Source organism: Carcharodon carcharias, chromosome 21 (genome assembly GCF_017639515.1).
Source record: "Carcharodon carcharias isolate sCarCar2 chromosome 21, sCarCar2.pri, whole genome shotgun sequence".
Lineage (NCBI taxonomy): Eukaryota > Metazoa > Chordata > Chondrichthyes > Lamniformes > Lamnidae > Carcharodon > Carcharodon carcharias.
The window spans coordinates 24,193,736-24,217,749 of record NC_054487.1 but is presented as its reverse complement, the minus strand read 5'-3'; the positions used below and the strand labels follow the sequence as shown (position 1 = coordinate 24,217,749).

At 41.9% G+C, this 24,014-nt stretch overlaps 1 protein-coding gene across 4 annotated transcripts in view; it reads left to right on the top strand.

Annotated features, from left to right (window-relative positions):
* LOC121293411 (tubby-related protein 3-like) overlaps positions 1-23,767 on the top strand; it is a 142,040-nt gene extending 118,273 nt beyond the window's left edge. For all 4 annotated transcript variants that reach the window (XM_041216472.1, XM_041216474.1, XM_041216471.1 and 1 more), the window contains 5 exons: positions 2,594-2,706; positions 8,704-8,818; positions 11,173-11,271; positions 18,114-18,285; positions 21,322-23,767. In XM_041216472.1, the coding sequence (XP_041072406.1) occupies positions 2,594-2,706; positions 8,704-8,818; positions 11,173-11,271; positions 18,114-18,285; positions 21,322-21,455 (633 nt within the window). In that variant the 3' untranslated portion in view covers positions 21,456-23,767. The remainder of the gene's footprint in view (positions 1-2,593; positions 2,707-8,703; positions 8,819-11,172; positions 11,272-18,113; positions 18,286-21,321) is intronic.
* The last annotated feature ends 247 nt before the right edge of the window (positions 23,768-24,014 follow it).

Here is a 24,014-nt window from a genome sequence, read left to right as displayed (position 1 = left end):
AAGGGTTTACCACGAGAAGGTCTGCTTCCTGCAAATGTTGAAGTAGCAGTCGCCGATGACTGTGCCTCTCCAGAGTGGTGGTTACTGAGCTGTGTGCATGATAGAGGAATTGGAACCAGTGGGAAGTGGTGGGCACCCAATGCCTATGGCAGTGAAGGTCACTGTGCACTGGATTTCAATGCCTCAGGATCATTCCAGGGATCTCCTGGAGATATCTGTGGGGCTTCCCCAGTCTGCAGTTCATCATTGCACCAAGGTGGTTGCCAATGCCATGCTCATGAGGGCCGGCCAATGCATGCAATTTTGCAGCAGTCTTAGTCAGGCTGAGGGGACGTTAAGATTCATGGCCATTGCTGGATTTCTGCAGGCATTGTCATCAACTGCGCACATGGTCATCAAGGCTCCCTCATAGCAGGCAGCAGCCTTCATCAACAGGAAGGGCTCAATTACAACTGGTCTGTGGCCACTGCAAACAGATCCTTCAGATGTGTGTAAAGTCACCAGAAGCTGTTATGATGCCTACATATTAAAGTGGTCCCTGGTGCCTGACCTTTGCAGGCCTCCCGCATGCCTTCAAAGATGGATACTGAGTGATGATGGCTACCTGTTGAAGATACATCCACGCAGAAGCCCAGCATGGATGCAGAGGAGCAATACAACAGCTACAAAGGGATAACTCAGCAATCATCATGCAGGCTATAGAGCTTAGGAAGATGAGGTTCAGATGCCTTCAGATCTGGCTGAGCCCTTCAATATGCCCCAGTAATGATCTCATACATCATTATTGTGTGCTGTGCTTTGCACAACCTGGCACTAAAGAGAGGAGAAGCTTTGAACAATGAGGACATCTGGAACGGGATGCCTTCTCTGAGGATGAGGATTTGGAGGGGGCTGCTGACCAGGTGGAATACGATAAGACCCTGAGGGACTGCAGACGAAGCACAATATGATATGCACAAGGGAGGCTCATGACTCACTAATAGAGACACATTTCTCAAGAGCCTTACCTAATAAATAAATCTTCTACATTCTATAGCACGAGTTTGGGCTGTCTCAACTCACTTCCTGTATAAACAAAGACCAACAGCACAAGCTAGCTACGTAGTTACGAAATTGGTATTTTCACTCAGGCACAAACTTAGCTGATGTGGCTAATGGAACTATAATCTTGATTAAACTTCTTTGAGATGTGAGTCTAAGGAACTGAATTTCTTTACAAAGGACCAGCAAGGTAATGCACAGAAGCAGGTGTAATGGCAGAGCGGTTTGTCTTTGTGTTTTAAATTGGATTTGTGTTATGATCCCCATGGGAATCTGTAAACCAAATAAATCAAATTTGCCAAAGCACCTCCAAATGAAGAAATTAACTGAACAATATTATGCTTTTTATCATTTTTATTGGAACATAAATCAATGTAAATTAAACACCAATTAGCAGGAAAATCACACCTGGTACAAACTATAAGTTATATACGGAATAGCAGACACCACAAAACTACCTCACAAATCTTATAGGCCAGGGGTTCCAAAATCATGGGTTGTGACCCCTGCTCAACAATTCTTCCTCACTGCTTTCACTATGGGATTGCACCAATTTTCAAGCGTTGAAATGGGATCACCGTGGGAAAGGTTTGGGAAGCACTGTTATTGGCACTCCTAACACCTGTACAATCCAAGTTTCAGCTGCACAGTTCTTCCAAGCTGAATTCCAGTCGTTTTCCTTCAAGGACTTAGTTGATTCTCCACAGGCAGCAGCTTCCGCATAATTAGGGTTCCACCTATGCAATCTTCCCCAAATGATGCACTTCCTTCCAGAACCTTCTCAACTCTACTCTCTAGCTCTCCTGCCTCTGCTTCTCTTTCTGTCTGCCTGCCACATGGCCTCCATATTTTAACTTCCTTCCTATTGGTGCTGCTTCCAGGTCAAGGATCACCAGATCACATGGGCTAGTATTTGTTATCCAACAATTATAATTAATCCCTTTACAAGTGATACAAACTCTTAAAAGTTTTTTTCAAACATTTTTTAAGAACAGTTACATATTCCGCAAACATAATTACCAATTTTCCTTCCTGTTACTGCTTCTGGGTCAAAGATCATCACAATTTGGCATTGCAGGTACATTGTTTTACTTGCAACCAAAGCTCATGTTAATGCAATATCTGGGATAGTGCATACATCATGTATTAATGTTGCAATTCATTTATTTTTACAGACCAAATTTTTTGAGCATGCACAAATTCTGTAATAATTCTGACAGTATAAATGAGAGAGCTTTGCTCTACATTTGACTTGGGGAGTGCTTGAAGTTGATCTGGGGTGGGAGGAGGGATAATTTTCCCAAACATGTTTCCTTCAGGGGACTTCACCTGCCACTAATGCATATTTGGAAGATTAACCTTGAATTTCATTAGTATGCATATTTTGCAGCAGTGAGTTCTTCACCTTGATGAACACATTGAATAACTCAAATCTTTGAAGAGCAAACACATTTCCTAATGGGTTTCTATTATGACTGGAGACTGATAGAGTGGAGCAACTGGTTGTGATGAGAAGAAAACTTTGAAAATGTTATTACTTTGTTTTACACAGCTGTTTTTGTTAGCTGGAAGAAAAAGGAAAAAGAGCAAAACTTCTAATTATCTGATATCCGTTGATGCGACAGACTTGTCACGAGAAGCTGACAGCTACGTAGGAAAATTAAGGTTGGTATCTTTTGATGGGATAGTAAATTATGAATTATCTTTTATAAAGTCCTGCACAAACGCTAAAGGATTTTATAAGCTGCAAAGTTTGGTAAATAACCTGTGCACTGAAATGATTAATGTTGCCGAGTTGCATAAATGTGTTATATGAATGTTGCATTGGCCCATCAATATACTGGATTTTATGATTCAACCATTGGACATTGACTTCAATTTTTCTTAAATAGTTGGTTTATTTAAATACTGCACATTGAGGAATTGCTGAGCAGGTACTAATTCAGTTCACAGCTTTCGTTTTGGGTAGGAACTCACCAAGGCTCCTTAGACAACACCTTCCAAACCCACAACAGCTGCCATCTAAACAGACAAGGGCGGTGGACACATGGGAACACCACCACCACCTGGAAGTTCCCCTCCAAGTCACTCACCATCCTGACTTGGCAATGTATTGCTGTCCCTTCACTGTCGCTGGGTCAGAATCCTGGAACTCCCTCCCTAACAACATTGTGGCTGTACCTACATCACATGGACTGCAGCGGTTCAAGGAAGCAGTTCATCACCACCACCTCATGGGCAATTAGGGATGGGCAACAAATGCTTGCCTAGCCGGTGACATCCACATCCCATGAATGAATAAAAAGAATATAGACCTTTTAAGGACTTGGCAATGCAGTGGGTTTGTGCAGTGCCCCTTTTCTCAGAGACTTGGCCAAATTAATTTTTTTTTTATTCACAGAAGAAAGTTTTTTTTATAGTGAGTCTAAAACAATTTCTCAGCTAGCATAAATAGGCAAAATAGTCACAATTGATAATCTTAACTCAGCAATGCTACGAGATTGGATAATATATGTAGTAGCAATGTTCCACTAGTGTATGTAAGGTGTGCTGTTGAGTTTGGCTAAATTGACATTCTTGGGCTGGAATAAGAGAGATTTAAAGTGCACAATCTGGTCCACAGCAGGCAGATGTGGGGACATACGAACTTGCCGGCACTCTGAGGACTGCTGGGGGCCACGATTCTGCTGAGTCCGACTGAGATGATGAGCCTCAGGACTCAGCCCTAAATCCGTTACTGGAGCTGCAGTGACAGCCAAGGGAATATCAGGAAGGGATGTCAGCTGCATTCCTCAGATTGCAACATACGATGGAGGAGCCTGTCTGTGGTCAGTCGAAGGTGATAGCACCGGTATGCCAATGCACCAAGTTCAACACTGGCAGGTTGGCGGCCACAGTGGGATCTTGGTCCAGGACATTGGTCCTGCATTACCGCAGGAGCAGCACTCCATTGCTGTAGCCCTTGGTGGCATCCATCAGTGGCCATGCGAGAGGGGGCGCAGGGCATCTAGATCTCACTCCAGCTGCCCCTTCTCCTCAAGGAGTCAGCAAGGGGCCCTTGGGCACCCATAGGGAGGAGGAGGACCAGTAGCTGGGCACCCTGGGGGCAGCCACCTGGGTGACTCCGACACAGTCAGGCCAATCCAAATCCCCATCCCTGTGACCCTGTCCCCTCCAGCCCCACAGGCTGAGGAGGGTGCAGCAGGACACCCAAAGAAGGCTGGGGCCCTCCAGATCTCAGCCATCGAGGGGACGCCTGCCAATGTCATCACAGACAAAAGGGCGCAGCAGGCCACTGCCTCCTGTTGGGTAAGTACCAAGATGTAGCGGTAGGGTTAGGAAAGTTATAAAGTTAAGAGTACATTGGTGGCACGGGTGTTCACAACAGGTATGTAATCTACACAAATGTAAACAGAACACACCCATTTCACATTTCCTCTTGTGTATGTCTCCTTTTTATGATGAGCTGCGCTGTTGTCAATCAGGTGTGATACCATGGCCTCTTCCCACTGCTCATCATAGATGTCGCTATCATGGGCCTCTCATCTATGTAGTTGCTTCCATATCACCACAGTGTGTGTCCCTTTTGTACATCATTCTCGACATCAGTGATGTCTCAAACTTAATGTTATGTGTGTTTGTGGAACGAACCTCGTTCACATGCTTTGCAGGGTCATATCATATGTATTCTCAGCTGTGTAAGATTGAGGCCTATATCGTCTGCATTCTTGAAAGATGCAGTTGCAGTGTCTAAAGAAACGTGTTCACGCATGGAGAAGCGTCATATCGTGCAAATCCAAATGTTCTGAATCAGCAGGGTTGTCACGGCATGAGCCCATACTCAGAGCTTTTGTGTGCTTCTGTCAGACAACCATGTTTTTGACATTGAGTGTATGTCTGCTAAGCTTACCAAAAGTGGGGGCACCTTGCCATCTCAAGGTGATGAAACTCAGCCCCTCTCAGCTACATTATAGTCCTGGCGCTCAAACATCCAATCTTGTGCGCCTCTCACCTTGTGGTTGTGTGCCTTGCGGGGACAAGGCTCTCGTCACAAACTAGGGATGCAGCGCTGTGTGTCCCCTCACCTGAGTACTCGCCTAGGTCACTGATTCTAATTCCAAAAGGTGTTTTCTGGCGGCCAATAGAGGGTTTGAGCATGCTCTGGAAGCGCACATGGTTCAGACAATATGTAAGGGAGCAATGGGATAGGAGCGAGGATGTACTGAAGTTGAAATGTGCTATTTATTAACAATGATGCGTACCCTTGAAAGCTTAATGATGTCTATGCGTTGTGGACTTGGCAAGGACCAGGACTGGACATGAGGACACAATGTCAGCATTAAAGAGGAGCCATTTTAATGTTTGGCAGGCATGTGTTTGACAGCTTCATGCTCAGGTGGTCCACATTCATCTTTAGCTGAGGATAAATGCAGCCCAGGATCCCTAACTAGAGTGCCAGATGTCAGTGTAATTTGGAAGAATGCACCATAGATGACTGAGTCATTTCTAAATGGATTCACAGCAGCGGAACATCACCGACTGCCTTGCCCCAGGTGTGAATTATCTGATTCACCATCGATGTTACACAGAGTGCATATTCTGTTGCTTGAGATGGATTTCCTTGAGGAACCTTGTTACGTTGAAGGCATACAGCTATGAGAACACTGAGGATTGACCGACAGCACCTGGCTCTTGTAGGCTGCTGCTGCCACTGGTATGCTGGAGAGAAGCTTGAAGAGGCAGCACTTTCTGATGCCTGATGCCAGGACACCCCACCTCTCCAGTTAGCACCCCATCTCAGCAAGGACACATGCTGCCAAGGGTTCATCATCCTTCAAAGGATCAGGACAATGTGGGCCTGATGTGTAACTATTCACTCTCATATTGAAGTGCATGGGCGAAATGAGAGGAATTTCAGCACTGGTGCTCACGCTGGCCCATGAAGGAGGGCTTATGTCAAATAGGGTACTAACTACCACTCATCATGCTCCTAGTGGTTATCAGCGCCTTATGCACCTGCCTTGTCCCCTGCAGCCTCGGATTCCTCAATCTCATCACTCTCGTCCCCTTCAAGGTCATGCAGCTCCTCCCTCTCATCATCTGGCAAGTCTACCCCACTTTGCAAGGCCAGATTGTGCAGCACGTAGCAAGCCACGATGATTTGTGAGACCCTCTGGGGACTGTACTGAATTGCTCTGCCAGCTCTGTCCAGGCCTCAGAATTGCATGTTTAGGATTCCTATGATGTGGTCCACCAATGCTTGAGTAGTGGCATGAGCCTTGTTGTACGATCTCTCTGCAGGAGTCTGAGGCCACTGAAGGGGCATCATCAGCCACTTCCTTTGTGGGTACCCTTTGTCCCCGAGGAGCCAGCCCAGATCCTGTGGTCCCTCGAAGATGTCCAGGATCTGTAACCTACTCGATGTATAAACATTGTCACTCCCTGGGTATCTGGCGCAAACCTGCATAATCAGTTTCTTATGGTCACAGACCAGCTGTACATTGAGCGAGTGGTAGCCTTTCCGGTTTATGTTTGCAGTACTTGTTGCCAGGGAGCTTCTATAGCCATGTGAGTGCAATCTATGGCACCCTGGACCCTGTGGCAATCCAATCTCAGCAAAGCCCAGTGCTCTGGTGTCCTGGCTTGCTTGATCTCTGATTGTGGGCATTGGCAAAAAGGGCACCTGTGACCTCATAAATGCATTTGTGCGTGGATGTTTGAGAGACCCCACAGAGGTCCAACTGCTGTCCTGGAAGGAGCCAGTGGCATAGAAGTTCAGAGCGGCTGCTACTTTTAGAGCCACCAGCAATGGATGCCCTGCCAGTTTCCGCGTTGCCAATTCCTGGAGAATGTGGCAAATAAGAGTTATCAGATCCCTGGGCATGCTGAGCTGTCGGTGACACTGATTCTCGCTCATCTGCAGATAAGACGTGGATTCTGTAGACCCTGGGTCTTGCGAGCTGCCTAAGCATGACGTCTCTATGAGCCTCATCCCCTGCATCTGAAGAAGACTCTGTTGGCCTTTGGTCTGGAGGGTATTGTCCCTCCCTTTGGCGATCCAGGCACCTCTGTCCAATCTTCTCCTTCTCTCATGCCTGTGAGCGATAATGGAAGCAATAGCAAATCCAGACTCCATTTTCCTGCTGGTCTCCTCTCTGCAGCATCAGTGAGAAACAGGCAAGTGGTCAGCATTAGTCTCCAAAGATCCTCTTTCTGTCAGTGACTCGTCAGCGAATGTGGATTCAAGGGCTTTGTTCCCATGTTGGAGGGTACTTGTCTCTGAAACAATGGCCAGTACAGGGTGTGTATCAAGGTCCCCCACCCCAGCAACAGCAGCACCCCCCAGCCTGACCCCAAGCACATGACCAACTGATGGCTTTGGCTAGGTGCTTGGATGTGTTGCTTTCAACCCAGGCACTGGGAGCCTCATTCACTGCACTGTAATATTACAGTCTTGGGAATAAACGTGATGGTAAATGCTCATTCAGGGAATGAGATTATTTAAGGGGGGCCTGGGGCTTCTCTTCATTGAACCATCCAGCACCAACTTTCTAACTGGCTTCTGAAGCTTGGCCACTTGCTATGGAGTTCATTATTACTCTGCAAACAAGGGGTTAAAACAAGGAGACCAATTAATGCCACCCTGTGGGATTAGTCTCACATGAATGGGCGTCATTACTTAATTTTACTGATTCGCTGCACTGTCATTGAAAGGATCCTAACATGTCTCAGCTGTGCCTCTCTCCTCATTTGGGAATGCACAGTTCAGTTGTGTGGCAGTGTAATCAGCGCTGCCCCCCCCCCCCCCACCCCCCGCCTCGGCCAGTGCATGCAGCTGCCTTACAATCTGCCTGCAGAGCCCTCACCAGTAGAGCTTCTCCTCATTTTAATTTAGAACTGTGCCACCACTGCAGAATGAAAGATGGTGATGCAGAACTTTCACTGCCAGACCAACTTGGACCCTCCCTGTGAGAGTATGGAAACCCCTCCCATCTTCATGTTCAGGTTCCCCACCCTGTCAGACCTTCCTATCCACCCCCCCTGTATTCCTTGACCCCACTGTGCTTCTGGTGCATGTCACTTTGTTAGCCCCTGAAAATTTTGAAGTGGATGTGCCTGTGGCCCATGTGGACCACACCATCCCCATATTGAGGCCACTTACACTGTTCAATTTTTCTCCCCCACCCCCTGCATCTCCTCCCCTCAAGGTGCAAGTCGCTTATATCCCATTGTGAAACACATCGTTCTAATTGCACACCGACGTGCCCGGATGATCTAGCTTGGGGGATGATTCTGGTGAGGAGACCTTATAATGACATGTAAAAATATTGAAATGATATTCCGTGGTGGGAAATGTGGCCCACCGTTGATGGCTGGAGCGCACAGTTGCGATCTGGTTTTCAACACCATAAAACTGATTTTTGGTTTTCACGTGAATTTTCTGCTGCTGTCTGCCATGACACCCGTCACGAATGGGAGTGGAAAATCCCAGCCAATGTCACTACAAGTATCTTATCACTGGTTATACAATTGTTCATTTTCACTGGTGTAAGCAAACAGATAAAAATTTCTTATGTCTGTGCATTTCAGAATACTCGATCACTTGTGCCTTTGCTGTGGATAACTGTTTGTTCATATTGTGTTGAATTTCTTTTCCATCAGGTCAAATTTAATGGGAACTAAATTTACGATCTATGATAACGGAGTAAATCCTGCAAAAGCAGTTGGATTGCTCGATGAAGCCAATACTAGACAGGAGTTAGCTGCAATTTGCTATGTAAGTATTACAACAGTGGAATATTTTATCATTCTAAAGTCTGCGGTGCCTAATTTGGACAGCTCAATAAACAGTACTGAAGTCCTATGGGTTTATACTCAGTTCTACAGTTACAGCCTGAGCAAGATTGTCAAAATATATCTGTAATGGTGTTGCAGGCCATTTATAATCCTCTATGTTGTCTTGTTGCCACATAGAGAAATAGCAGTTACATGGGAACAACGGTGAAGAATAGTAGCTACAGGCAATGTTTCTGTTAAGCTATGTGTGTGGGTGGCCATGCAGCTTCACAAAAAAGTGCTGTGTATAACTTCAAAATTTTACACAGAACATTGGTCACAGGTAATGATGGCTAGTTGCCCTGACATCACTTTCTTAATGTAATATGATAATGGTGATCATGAAATGACCAGATATTCGTAAAAACACATCTGTTTCTCAAATGGCCTTTATGCAAGGAAATCTGCCATTCTTATTGAATTTGGCCCTGAATGTGAATTCAGACCCACACCAATGTAGTTGACTCTTAATTGTCCCCTGAAATGGCCTTTGGAAGGTACACAAGGTGGCTCACTCCCACCTCTTGAGGGCAATTAGAGATGGTCAAGTGATGCCCATATCACATGAACAAATACAAACTAAAGTGAATGTGAGACTGGATGGTGTAACTGGTTAATTACAAACCTTTTTAACCTCCTGAAGCCTAGTTATAAAGTCAATCCAGCCTCATGAGCTGAGTGTAAGGATCCTAAATTAAAACTAATTTGGATTGCCTCAACTCAGTTTTAAATCAGGTATAAATCCTCAGTACAAAACTGCTTGTTGTTTGGCACTAATTGGCAGTACAGTATACTTATAACCCTGATCAGAGAGCCATAGGGTTACTAGTAGGTGCTTGATTCTGACACCAATTGTCTGAAGCAGAAAGTGTTCCTTTTTCCAGAACTAACATCCCTCATCTTGAACACAAAAAATAAGGAAAAAGCTTGTTGCTGCAGAAATCTTGCACAATATTAACCATTTGCAATTCCTCAGATACTGAAGCAGTCCATGTGCATCGTAGCAAGGCCTGGACAATATCCAGGCTTGGGCTGACAAGTGGCAAGTAACATTTGTGCCAAACAAGTGCTAGGCAATAACTATCTCCAACAAGAGATAATCTAACCATTGCCTCTTGACATTCAATGGAATTACCATCACCGAATCCCCCACTATCAACATCCTAGGGGTTGCCATTGACCAGAAACTTAACTGGAACAGCCGTATAAATACTGTGACTACAGGAGAAGGTCAGAGGCTAGGAATCCTGCGATGAGTAACTCACCTCATGACTCGCCAAAGCCTGTTCACCATCTACAAGGGAGTGAGATGGAATACTCTCTTCTTGCCTGGATGAGTGCAGCTCCAACAACACTTGAGCTTGACACCATCCAGGACAAAGTAGCCCACCTTGATTGGCACCCCACCCACAAACATTTACTCTCTCCACCACCGATGAACAGTGACAGCAATATGTGCCATCTACAAGATGCACTGTAGGAACTCACCAAGGCTCCTTAGCGCCTTCCAAACCCACGACTGCTGCCATCAGAAGGACAAGGACAGCAGACATTTGGAACACACTATTTGCAACTTCCCCTCCAAATCACTCACCATTCTGACTTGGAAATATATCACCGTTCCTTCACTGTTGCTGGGTCAAAATGCTGGAACTCTTCCCCTAACAGCACTGTGGATGAATCTACATCACATAGACTGCAGCGGTTCAAGAAGGCAGCTCACCACCACCACCTCAAGGGCAATTAGGGATGGGCAATAAATGCTGACTTAGCCAGTGATGCCCACACCCATGAATGAATAAAATAATGTATTCAGACTGGGGACAACCACACTTTTTCGAAAAAAAATGCCTTGGTATAAAAATAATTATAGTGAATGATGTGTACTCTCAGTCACATCAATAGTTCATTGTAACAATAATTACAATGAATAATGGGCACTTACCCTGTAATAGTCTGCAGGTACAACACTGTTACATTCAGCATTACTCCTCAACATGTTCATATCTGACATTATTCCTCTCCAGGTACAGCACTTTTAGGTTTCCCTGGTGACATCTTGGGCAGAAATCTGCTGACCTTGCAGACCCCACTTCAAAAACATATACTTCAAGCATGCCTCTTGTTTCCTAGCTTTTTATTTAAATTTAAGAAAATTAATCATTACAGGAGTCATTGTCAAAGTACATTTGGTTTTAAATTTCCTCAGCAATATGAAGAAGGTTTCAGTGTTCATGAATAATAAGATGACCGTGAATTATTAATTGAATTAGTTGCATTTTTCATTCTTTCTAGGAGACCAATGTCCTTGGCTTTAAAGGGCCACGAAAAATGACTGTTGTCATTCCAGGAATGAGCATGAGTCATGAACGAGTGCCCATTAGACCTCGCAATGTAAGTCATTAGAAAAAGTTAGATCTTCATGGTTGAGGGGTATTTAAAATCAGGTTATATGTAATCATACCAGTAGAGTTTCAAGGAACTGTTGGTATGCTGATTAAACAGTGTTGCTGTAAGAAAACATGAAATTTAAAATTAAAAACATAAAATGCTGGAAATACTTAGGTCAGCTAGCATTAATGGAGAGAGAAACAGAGTTAACATTTCAAGCCAATGACCTGCAATTGGACAGCGTGATGATAGTGTATATTTCAGGACCAGTAAGAGACACCATGGACAAAAGTTTATTTTCCCTTTAGTTTCAGATTCCCAGTATTTGCAGTACTTTGCTTCTGTATTAATTTCAAACAATTCTGAATTAAAGCTGCCAAAGACTCATTTCACTTAGAACATTTGTCCTGGCAGAAATTCTTACACAGCCTGGATTCAAATTTAAGTTTCGCAGGTTAACATAGTAATTCAACTAACTGTACACCCAAATCCCACCTTACATAGATTTTAAATACATTTTCAGAGTACCTGTTCTCTTATAGCAACACCATTAGAGTAAGAGGGACAAAAATTTAGTTTCCCTATGCTGATTATGTTTTAGCCTCCATTAGGCAGGTCGACTAATGTTCTATCCTCTGTCACGGACAAAATTTGTGTTCCTTTCTACTGCCTCTACTCAGTGCGTTGGTATATACAAGGTGTGTGTTTTCATATCCTTGTCGTGAGAATTTCAGTAGTCCCAGCAGCAAACTTTTTGTGAGTTTTAAAATAAAGATGATTATTTATTATTGTGCACTTGCCCTGGATTATAGAACATGATGTCTCACTTATTCGTCTCACTCACACTCTCACAGACACAAAGATTATATGCAGACAAAGGTAGAACATTGCGGTTGTAACTTATAATTATCGCAGTATGTTTTGTGGCAAGCTGCAGTTTCTTAGATGGAGGTGATGCTTTAATGTTGAAGTAAAAGTCTGGTAGAGGGAAGGGTTCTCAGTAAGCTGCAAGGTTTCTTGTCATCAAATTTTCAGTAGGTTAGTTCTCTAAGTTGGAACAGGCTGGAGACAGTGTCCTTCTCCCACTTTCAAGGTATTGCTGTTTTGTTACCTTGGATGCTAGGATGACTTGCAGCTAGTTCAATGGCGTTCGGTGCAATTCTTTCTGTCTGCAAGCAACTTCTTCTGCAGACAACAAACGTGGCAGTCCCATCATGTGACACTCATAAATTTGAAGTCCTTTTTTCAAACAGAGGGTGATATTCCAACCACTTGAGTTGCCTTTTGACATGTTGAGAGTTTGAGGTAGCCAGTGTCTTTGCGTTTGAATGACCCATTCAATTCAAGATTACTCTTTTGAATTAATTTCAGGAATAGCATTGATTCAGCATCAGTTTAGAATCTCCCTGTAGTAATTATGGTTTTATTTAATGTGTAATGTACCTTTAAGAATAATACTTGGTAAGAAAGATCACATGATCTGTTGTAACCAATAGGAGAGTAGTGCGGGCTAACTTAGCAGACAGTGTAGAGATGGAGTTGAAAACATACATGCAGTTGCTGCTGAGCACATTGTAAATAAACTTAAGTGTCTGCAGTTCAATTCTATTATTAACAGCACAACTTGGCCGCCCTTAAAAAACTGGCGATGAGGATAAAACGGGATTGAACAGAAGCAATTAAGTTAGAAAGAAATCGGCATTGTACCTTGCCCAGTGATTGTAAGTAGCAAGCTGTATTAGAATTAAAGAAGCTATCCCCTCTCAGAAAGCCACAATTGGGATAATTTATCCTTTTGACCCAACCACTGATGATTGGTCTCATTACATAGAACGCCTCATGTTCTTTTTTCAAGTGAATGAGATTACGGGGGCAGGGAAGAAGCGAGCAATCTTCTTAAGCGCATGTGGGAGTGAAACCTACAGTTTGATTTGAAGTTTACTATCACCCAGTGCCCCAGATTCGAAGCATTTCAATAAATTGGTGGACCTTGTGAAGGGTCATTTTCAACCAAAGCCCTCGGTCATGATGTAGAGATTCAGGTTTAATTCGAGAAATAGAGTCCTGGGTGAGTCAATTGCAATCTACGTAGTAAATTTGAAGCAGCTAACGGAACATTGAGAGTTCAGTACATCTCTCAACAACCATGCTCGGAGCTCATTTAGTGTGTGCTATAACTGAGGATACTATTCAGGAAAGATTATTGTCCGAAGTGAATTTGGATTTCAAGAAGGCGCGAGAGATGGCACTGGCCATAGAAAACGCAGTAAGAGATTCGAAAGCAATACAAGGTGTGCCATCCTCCACATCAGGTGGGAAACCCCAGCCGAAAAGGGCGCAAAAATGCCAGACTCTGCCGAGAAGCGGGAAACAGCCCCAGCTAGCCGAAGAATAAAGAAAAATAACAGCAGCAAAATTGAAGATTAATGTTAATAGAGGTGGAAGCAAGCAGTCTTTTAGTGATTGGCAGCTTAAAAAAATCAAATGCTACTATTGTCACAGAAATGGACATACAATGAGGAACTGTAAGGAAAGATTCAAGCAGGCTTGTAAACAAAAGAAGAAATCTACAATGTAGAAGAACCTGAAACAACAAATTCAGACATTTACTCATTGTTTAATCTGAAAGCTGGAAAGACAGAGCCAGTATTTGTCACAGTGAAAGTAAATGGCAAACCTGTTAAAATGGAAGTGGACACAGGAGCTTCCACTACAGTAATTGCGGAACCTACCTTCAAATATTTAAATATAGGTGAACGTCAATTAAGTTTAGAAGAAACAGCTGCCAAGCTCAAAACATATACCTGTGAAGACATTCAAATAAAAGGCATAAGCAGAACAACTGTCCATTATGGAAGCCATTCGGCAAAGCTACCCTTGATGGTGGTAGCAGGTGAAGGGCTAAGCCTCCTGGGCGAAATTTGTTAAAGGAGATTAAATTAGAATGGGCTGAAATTTTGCAGCTGAGAGCAAGCAGACTACCAGAGCTACTTTGAAAGTACTCCACCGCCTTCAAGGACAAAATTGGGGAAAATCCAGGCCTGCAGGAAAAATTTCATGTGGATCCAGAAGCAACTCCTCGCTTCTTGAAGGCGAGACCAGTGCAATATGCACTGTGATGAAAATCAAACACTGAAGTGGACAGACGAGAGAAACTGGGCATTATACAACCTGTGCGGTTCTCAGAATGGGCAGCACCCATAGTCCCCGCCCTGAAACCCGACTAAAGCATCCAAATTTATGGAGACTACAAATTGACAGTTAATAAAGTAGCTAAGTTAGACAGGCACCCCATTCCAAAAATCGAAGACCTGTATGCCAAATGGCAGGAAGGACCATCTACATGAAGCTTGACATAAGTTATGCTTATCAACAGCTAGAGTTGGATAAGTCTTCCTGGGAACTAGTCAGTATTAATACCAATATACACGATCGCCTTTCGGTGTCATCTCAGCTTGCGCCCTCTTTCAGAGAACAATGGAAACTTTACTGCCCCAAGTTGTAGTCTATTTAGACAATGTATTGAGACAGGATTCACTGAAAAAGAACATTTGGCAAACTTAGAAGAAGTCTTAAAAAGTTTCTTGCAAGTTGGAGTGCGTTTAAGAAAAGAAAAGTGCACATTCCAAGTGAGGAAGGTAATCTATTTGGGTCACCAGGTAGATTCACAGGGCCTCGACTCAGCTGAGGAGAAAGTGAGAGCCATAAAAGAAGCACCTCAGAACTCAAATCATTCCCAGGAATGATCAACTAACATGAGCGATTCTTACCCAATTTGTCTACAGTGCTGGCCCCCCCCTTCATTTTCTATTAAAAAAAAAGCAACATTGGTCTTGGGAGTCGCCCCAGAAAGAAGCTTTAATAAAGGTGAAGCAAGTGTTCATTTGTCCAATCTATTAGTGCATTATGAGCAGATGGAACAATTGGTTCTCCCTACAGAAAGGGAGCAGTGCTTTCTCATTGGATGGACGATGGCAGGGAACGGCCAATAGGTTACATGTCTAGAATGCCCACCATAGCGGAAAAGGGATACTTGCAGATAGAAAAAGAAGGCCTGTCCATCATCTTTAGTGTTGAGAAATTTCACCAGTATTTACATAGCTGCCATTTTACAATCCTTTCAAACCACAAACCATTGCTAGGATTGCTTAGTGAGGACAAGGCTATACCACCCATTGCCTCAGCAAGAATAAGAAGATGGGTCTTAATTCTGGAAGCATATGAATACAATTTCGTACATTGGCCTGGCAATCAAATTGCAAACACTAATGTCTTTTGCCTTTACAAGAAAATGATGAGCATGTTCCAGTTCCACTTGTTTTACTGTTAAATTTATTAGATTCCTCGCCAGTATATGCTGGACAGATCAGAGACTGGACAAGTCAGGACCCAGTCCTATTTTAAGTACGAGAACAAGTGCTGTGTGGTTGGTCACAGGAGCCTGCATCTGATGAAATGAAACCATACTTCAACAGAAGACATGAAATAACCAGCCAAGATGACATCTTATTGTTGGGAGCAAGAGTGATAGTTCCTCCAAAGGGAAGGGAGCCTCTTTTAATTGAACTGGCCGAACACGGGGCGCATCCTGGAATTTTCCGAATGAAGACCATTAGCACGCAGCTATCTGTAGTGGCCTGGGATGGATGGTGAAATAGAGAGTTTAGTAAAGCATTGTGTGCAATGTCAACACCTCAAAAGTTGCCATCAACAGCCATATTATACCCTTGGGAGTGGTAGGTAGACCCTGGGTGTGGTTACACATTGACTGCATAGGACCTTTCTTGGGAACAATGTTTCTGCTCATTGTTGGTGCCCATTCAAAATGGTTGGAAATATGAGGTGAAGTCACCAATGTTGGCCGCTACAATTGAGAAACTACATCAAAGTTTTGCCATTCATGGACTGCCAGAAGTAGTCATTTCCAATAACGACACAGCATTTACGAGTGCTGACTTTCAATGGTTTATTGGTCTCAATGGTATCACTCATGTAAAAACTGCACCATATCGCCCTTCCTCAAATGAACTGGCCGAAAAGGTGGTTCAAACATTCAAGGCAGGCATGAGAAAGCTAACTAGCAATTTCTTAGTAACCAAGCTAGGTTACTTTTTCATTACAGGACTACCCCTCATACAACAAGCAGAGTTATTGTTGAAACCCCATCTCAGGACGAGATTGAGCTTAATAATGCCGGATTTAGAGGGGAAGGTGGAAAGGAGTCAGGGAAGCCAGAAAACTAAACACGACTGGCACAGGCATGAGAAGAAATTTACTAACGGGGAAAGACCAAAGTGGTTACTGGATGAAATAAGTGCGGCGACTGGACCTCTGCCATACCACATGGAGCTGGAAGGCCGGATCATATGGAAACGTTGACCATTTAAAGAAGAGAGAGACAAATGACCCAAGATTTGGTTCCACCAGTGATCATGATCATTTCCTGTTGAGGATACTCAATCCAGGACTAACATGTCTGATGTTCCTGTAAGAATGGAGGATACAGAACTGCAAGTGCCCACCGAAGTAACTGATGTTCAAGCAACTCCTGGAAAAGGAGGTTCCTGACAAAGAATCTGAAGTTGTGGAGCTGCGATGTTCCATATGTACCAGGAAACCACCTGAAAGTCTGAACTTGTAAATTTCTTACCCAGTGTAAATATTTTGTTGTCTTGAGTACTTGTAAATATATGTATAGCTGAGTTAAAGGGGGAGGAATGTAGTAATTATGGCTTTGTTTAGTGTATAATGTACCTTTAAGAATAATGCTTGTTAAGGAAGATCACATGATCTGTAGTAACCAATAGGAGAGTAGCATGGGCTACCTCAGCAGACAATGTAGAGATAGAGTTGGAGTTGAAAGCACACGTGTAGTTGCTGCTGAGTACATAGTAAATAAACTTAATGTTTCCACTTAAGTGTCTGCAGTTCAACTCCATTATTAACAGCACAACTCGGCTACCCTTCAGTTTGTTTCTTTTGAGACAGGTTAGTGCTTTCAATCCACAGGCTTTTGTTCAGTTTTAAAAATATTAAGTATTGACTTTATATTGATTTTAAAGTATTGACTATATAAAGCATTGACTAAGTTCATAATATACTGGAACATGACACCTTTCTCGGGCAGGCCAATTATATCCCTATAAAGATTGGTTGGGATAGGGAAATCACTGAAATGCTGAGATTGGCTTATTAGTGGTCGTGGTTTAGGAGCAAATTGCCTACATTCTGTCAAGGGAAGAAGACATTTGAGGGGGATAGAAATTGAGGGTTTTAGCTTTTCAGTGTGTCATATAAAGAGCAAATTTAAAGGCCATAAACTCTACCTGCATGTGTAATTTTTTACACCAGAATTAAGGTCTTTTGGATACTGGTATAGTTTCTCTAAGGATAAGGGTGATCAGTGATATAAACAACTAGTGGCATTCCCTACTGAACAATAACAATATTTAATTCAAAACAAACTTTCAACAAATAAATGTACAGCAGTTGGATACTTAAAAAATGAAGGCTGCAATTTAATTGCATAATCTTGTTCTGCATAGCTAATGTGCAACTGTTTCTACAACTGGCTACATTTTGTAAATTTAAATTTAGCTCTTTAATTTCCTTTTTCCATTTATAGATGCCTTTTGTGTTCATTTTGTTTTTACAAAAGGACCTGTTAACATAACAGCAGAAATGAAAACTTTAATGCATGTGACTGTCAATTTGAAAATATGGGCAGCTACTTATCTTCCATTGCCTAATCCTCCAGTTCTCCTTTGTCTCATCTGAATTCTCTCTGTGCCAAATATATTGCAATTTTCTGCAGTGATTACTATTGCTTTCAAAAAATCCTACAGGAGCACGAAAGTTTGCTATTAATGTGGCAGAACAGAAATATGGAAAACCTAATTGAGCTGCACAACAAGGTGCCTGTTTGGAATGATGACACACAGTCTTATGTGCTGAATTTCCACGGAAGAGTCACACAGGCATCTGTCAAGAACTTTCAAATTGTTCACGACAATGATCGTAAGTATCTAACCTCAGAATCAGGCTTGTGAATCTTACCTGTAATTGGAAGTTCATCTGAATGTGAAATTCATCTTTAACTTCAGTGTGTACATTGGGATAATTTCATCAGTACTTCCCTCCTTTGCTCTTTCACAGTGCCTTTTTGCTTCAAAATGAGATTACCGTGTTGCATACTGAGCCCATACTGGGTCAGTGCTGAATTAAAATATTTTTTCTTTTGCAACATTATAAACTGTATTTCCCAGCTGCAAATGTTTGTTCCCAACTTAAAGCTGGATACCCAAAAAAAACTGGAAAAATGCCAATCTGGGGTTATTCAATGAACTATCTCTGATTATACTGATTGGCTACTTGCTGAGAGTGGAGAGTTTGCAGGTACTGGAAGGAGAAAAATGCCACTGAGATTGTTTCCGCTACCATTACTACTTTAAAAAGAAAATTATTCAGCTAGACTTGGCGTCTCCTAGATTCTCTCCAGATTTTATTTCCTTACTTGACCCACTTTTGGCTTGTTGATTTTTTTTTTGTTTGTTCTGTGTGTCTCTCTTTTCCCCTTCTCTCTCATGCCACCCTTACATGTGCATGCTCTATCTGTCTCTAGCTATCAATGTGTGTCTCTCTACAACAGATACCCTCTGCCCAATCTTCACATTCTTTCTTTCATTCTCACCTGCTGTCCCATTGAAGAAGAATTACACTTCGTTAGTAAAAGCTGGATCTTGTTTTCTCCTTGTGTATCAGAAATTTTGCATCAACTATTGTCAGGTGCAGGAACCAGTGCCCCAGCTTCCTATATCAGCATAACAGTGTCTGGGAAGAGAGAAGAGTTATATGTCTTTTTATTCTTTCAATATTGTCACACAGGTAATCTGGTTTATGTCATTGTGTTTAATAAGCAATCAAAACATTTGGCAAAAGTTGACTCAACTGTGCCATTCTGATTTTGAAATGTACAGTAAGTGTGGCCTGTAAATGGAGATTATCTTCTAGCTGCCAATATGATGTTTGTAACGCCAGTGTGTTTGACTACAGAAGTCACATGGGAATCAATAAGTCATGAGAATATGAATAATGAAAGTTGTGTAGAATTTCATACCTAAACTTAAAAGTAGTCTGCAATATCATTATTGTCATTTGGCTTTTCTCTGGAGAAGGATCTATGCAATATTAGGATCCTGGTGATTGCAGTCTGTCATTAATGGTAGTAGCAATTACAGTTGTTGATCAGAGTCTTGCACAAAACGCATTGTTGGATGCTTTGGTTCAGTAAAGGCAACGTACCACTGAACTAAACAAACTGAAAGGGCCTATTTCTATTGGCAGTGTGTGTTGATTTGTTTTACACTGCCTTCTGCCAATGCAATATGCCATGCAAGATGGCACTGGTATGCATATGTGCAGAAATCCAATGACGTCACTGCTGGAGCTTGCAGACTGGAACTCAAAAGTTGCAGACGGGAAACTAAAATTCTTTGTGGGATATTTTACTGCAGTCACGTTGATGAGCGTTTCTAAACTCTGTCTCTTAATCCCAGAATTGTAAGTGGACTGTAGGTGAGTATTAGACGAGGCAATATAGTCTAATGCTCACAGCAACCTACAATCCACTTGCATTACTGGGATAGTGAGACAGAATTTAGAAACACTGACCTACATGACTACAGTAAAATATCCCACAAGGAAAAGATTTTAGTTTCTTGTCTGTAAGTCCTTCCCTTTAGTTCCCTGTAAAACGAGTTTCCAGAATCCATCACTGTCAGTCCAGCAAAGGAATTCACAACATTCTACTCTCTGGCTGCTAGTGATGACCGTGCATGTGCCCTGCTGCACATTAGCCCTCTAAAAATTGTGGCCGTTAACCCAAGCCTGTCATCAGCATACAAATGCTGGCAGCAAATGCAGCCTTTAATTTATCTTTAATGAGGTGTTAGTGGGGAAACTGCAAAATGTTTGAAAGACAGGGGGAGAAAAATCGACATTTGTTCCCATTCTGTTGTCATCCAATTACCCTTGCCACAACCCAAGAGTTAGTTTAATTACCTCTGTCTTGCCACATTGGAGGCCTGTGGTGCAAATCCCACTGCCAGCTTTCTTGGGGTGCTCTGTTTGAATGAGTGAGGGATGTTGTCAGAACAAAGTCAGAACAAAGGAAAGTGAAAAGGCCTTAAACACCCCCCATCCCCCTGCAACCCATCCCACTCCATCCCATCACCTTAATAGTTAAGCTGGGCATGCCGTTATTGCAAGCGTAATCCCAGTCCTGCCATTTTTTGGAAACCTCTGGAAATCTATGGGCAGTTTCGTAATGTGCTCACCTGGAAGCAGTGGGGTTCCACTCCCAGTTATTTTTTGGTGCATCCAGAAAAGGGGTGTGTCCCAGGAGCAGTGAAAAGTAATAAATATGCCAAGATGTGTTTTTAGCTTCTGTTTTAATAATCCAAAACTTTAGATGGTGCAATGTATTGGAAATATTGGAAGAAAAGTCACACTCGCCTACCCTTGTGTAACTTCTTCTGATGGGTGGTTTCAGTGGGATGTTGGTACAGGTCTGGGAGCAAATAACAAATATTAGCTAGTGAGGGCAATCTATTAGGTGGGGAATAACTTTATTTAGTGTTTTTCTGAAGAGGACAACATTAATGTGGTCATTGCTTCCAGAGGTGGTTTAGGAGTTTGCACAATTAAGTGCAGTCTATAGAGCATTGTGAATTCTGTAGCATATTGAGATCCTTTGTGGTCTCAAGTTGTGGAACTGCAATACACACACAGCACCACAGGGTTGGGGCATTTCTTTCAACCTATAACTGCATTTATTTTTATTCAGACTAGATCACAAATCATTGAGCTGATCCAAGGGTAGTTGGCACACAATCAACAGTTACCGTGAAAATTTGTCCATGTCTGTGAATAATTCTGCTAAAGTTGGTTAATTTAGTGCTGCTGTTACAGCTAGTGCACAGAGAATTGTAATAAGAAATATAGAAAAGGCAGTTGTCACACAAACAATAATGTTTTCCTTACTTTCCCCATCAGCTGACTACATTGTAATGCAGTTTGGACGAGTGGCAGAAGATGTTTTCACAATGGACTACAATTATCCAATGTGTGCACTGCAGGCTTTCGCAATAGGATTGTCCAGTTTTGACAGTAAATTGGCATGTGAATGAGGATAACAGTGGGTGCAGGCCTCCACTTTTTTTAAGAAGACGAAAACAAAAGGGACATATTTATTGCACTGTGATAGTTTTGTGGTAATCATGCAAACAGATCTACTATGGAATTGATTGAAATCAAAAATGGAAACAAAAAAAGGAAATAAAAATTCTCCAAATGTCAGAAATAGATTCCCAAGTGGCCTAGCAATCATGGCAGGCCGATCATGCTTTTAATGGACCATATTTTACACTGTTGTACTTGAATAAGATATTCTGCCAAATTGCAGTATGCATCTAGTAATCACTGTTCACATTTGCCCATTGAGACAAAAGGAGAACGATACAAAACAAGGATGCAAACTAAATATGTAGAACAAGAAGAGCTGCCTGCTTAAATTACGTCACAAATGAAATAATGACAAGTTTGAAACCTTGTACAATTTTAATTTACATAATGTTGTGTTTTCTCTTTTTCTCGTCATCCCTCCTTTTTGGAGGCATTGACTTATGCTAGGGCAGAGTTCCAAAGATTGGAGTGGCCCCTTTTCAATTTGCCATTTTTCATGTTGCACCTAGATAGTAAATGTTAATAAATTGAGTCAAGCTAACTTAGTCCTTATCCAATGTCCACAGAAAAGCACTTCCAGCAGTGTTGCTGGGTGGTCAGCAGGTCAAGGAGTCTTAGCTGGCAGCAACCGTAGAGCTCCCACTGGTGCATTAGCTGAGATCAGCTATGCTAACAGAGTCCAGTGTTCTCTTTCTTTGCATCTGAGCGCTTTGGGATTATTTCCATTACAAATGCACTATAGCAATGCAAGTTGTTGTTGAACTGATGATATATGGCTGTGGCACAAGGGGCAGTGCATTTCCTCACTGAGACATAGAACTAGCTACACAGAACATGATTATTTAGATACATTTTGACCCTGGACTTTCAAATAAAGAGGGCATGGTCAATAAATTTGAGGTTTAAAGAGCTATAACTTCATGAAGGATGATTAGTGATTCAGAATGTTTAATATTAGATAGAAGTACATGAATTCAATATCCCATTCTTTTAAAGTTTAAAATATTAATTTATGGAAGAGACCCAGATTGCCAGGTAATCCTAAATATCATTTCTATACTCATATTTTAAATTAATTCCTTCTTTATTGTTTTATCTTTCAAAACTACTGATCAGAGGATATCAGGACAGGGACATTTTGTTTGGAGACCTAAATTGACATGAAATTCTTCTTCTGGGACATTGTATACTATGCACAGTGAGAGACACACTCCATTCTCATAACAGAGCTTTATGGTATCTCCAGAATATCTCTGCTTCATTGCCTCTGACCAACAGTTGTCAACACACAGCACAGGACCAAGGAAGTATTTAGAGATATTTCCCCAAGAGTTGACATTCAACCATCACACAAAAGGAAATAAAGCTGATTCCAGTTCAATTCATGTATCTAAATCATGGCACCTGTTATGCGTTATTGTCTGTTTTGTTACCTTCACGCCAGCTTAAAAATAAACTCACTCATATAAACTGAAAGGAGTGTGTTTCAAGGGCAAAACATATCTTAATAGTTATGTGACGTTAATGAACTACCACTCTGATCTCATTATATAATGTGAGTTCCTGTATTCCTGCGTTGAAACACATTCTTGCCTGTGTTTTGCCCTTCTGTAATGAACTCCAGCCTAAGTGTTCTTGTTGTAACACGCTCCAACTTGTGTGTTTTCTTTTATGGCATGCTTCATGCTGTGTTGTTATCCCGATGATTTGCTACAACCAATGTATTTTTCCTAAATGATGAGCTCCAATGTGTGTGTTTGTGATATAATCTTCTTCAGCCTGTGTTCTCACCATGACATGCTTCCAGTTTATGTTGTTTCTCTGATACATTCCAACCTGTCTTTCTTCTAACATACTTTAGTCTGTGTGTCATCACTAGATGGCACATTCCAGCATGTGTATTCTTAATTTACATAATTTAGGATTTTGTGGCAATTAAACAAAATGCAGTTCTCTACATCTGATACATGCAGGATTTTGTTTTTTTTTTAAATCCTGGTAATTTCTATAAATATTTAAGCTTTGATTCTTAGCCAAATAGCTGCAGTAAAATGCCTAAACCTATTTTGCCACAATGATGGATAATTTTTATTGCCTTTATGATATCTACATCACATCCATACTTGCACACTTCAATATGCCAGCTGCGATGGTAGTTTACAGTGCTTTGTGTCTGTATCAAAGAAAAAGCCATCCTGTGATGTTCTGATGTACACCGACTATGGAAAATGTCATTGATAAACTAAGCAAAAGCCAATCAAAAGGTGTCTGTTTTTATTGTGAATTTCAGGAGTAATTGATTTTCTACTTGGTGAGATGTCAACTCTTTATCATTTATAGTGGCAATTATTGTCATTTAGCCTTGTTAATATGGTTGCTATTTTCACAGTTAAAATGCAATCATTTTTTAAGCTAGTATATTAATGCTTTGTATCATTTGTATAACAATGCTTTTAAATTTACTTTAGAAAGGATTTTTCAATTGTACAGCACATAAAAAGGGA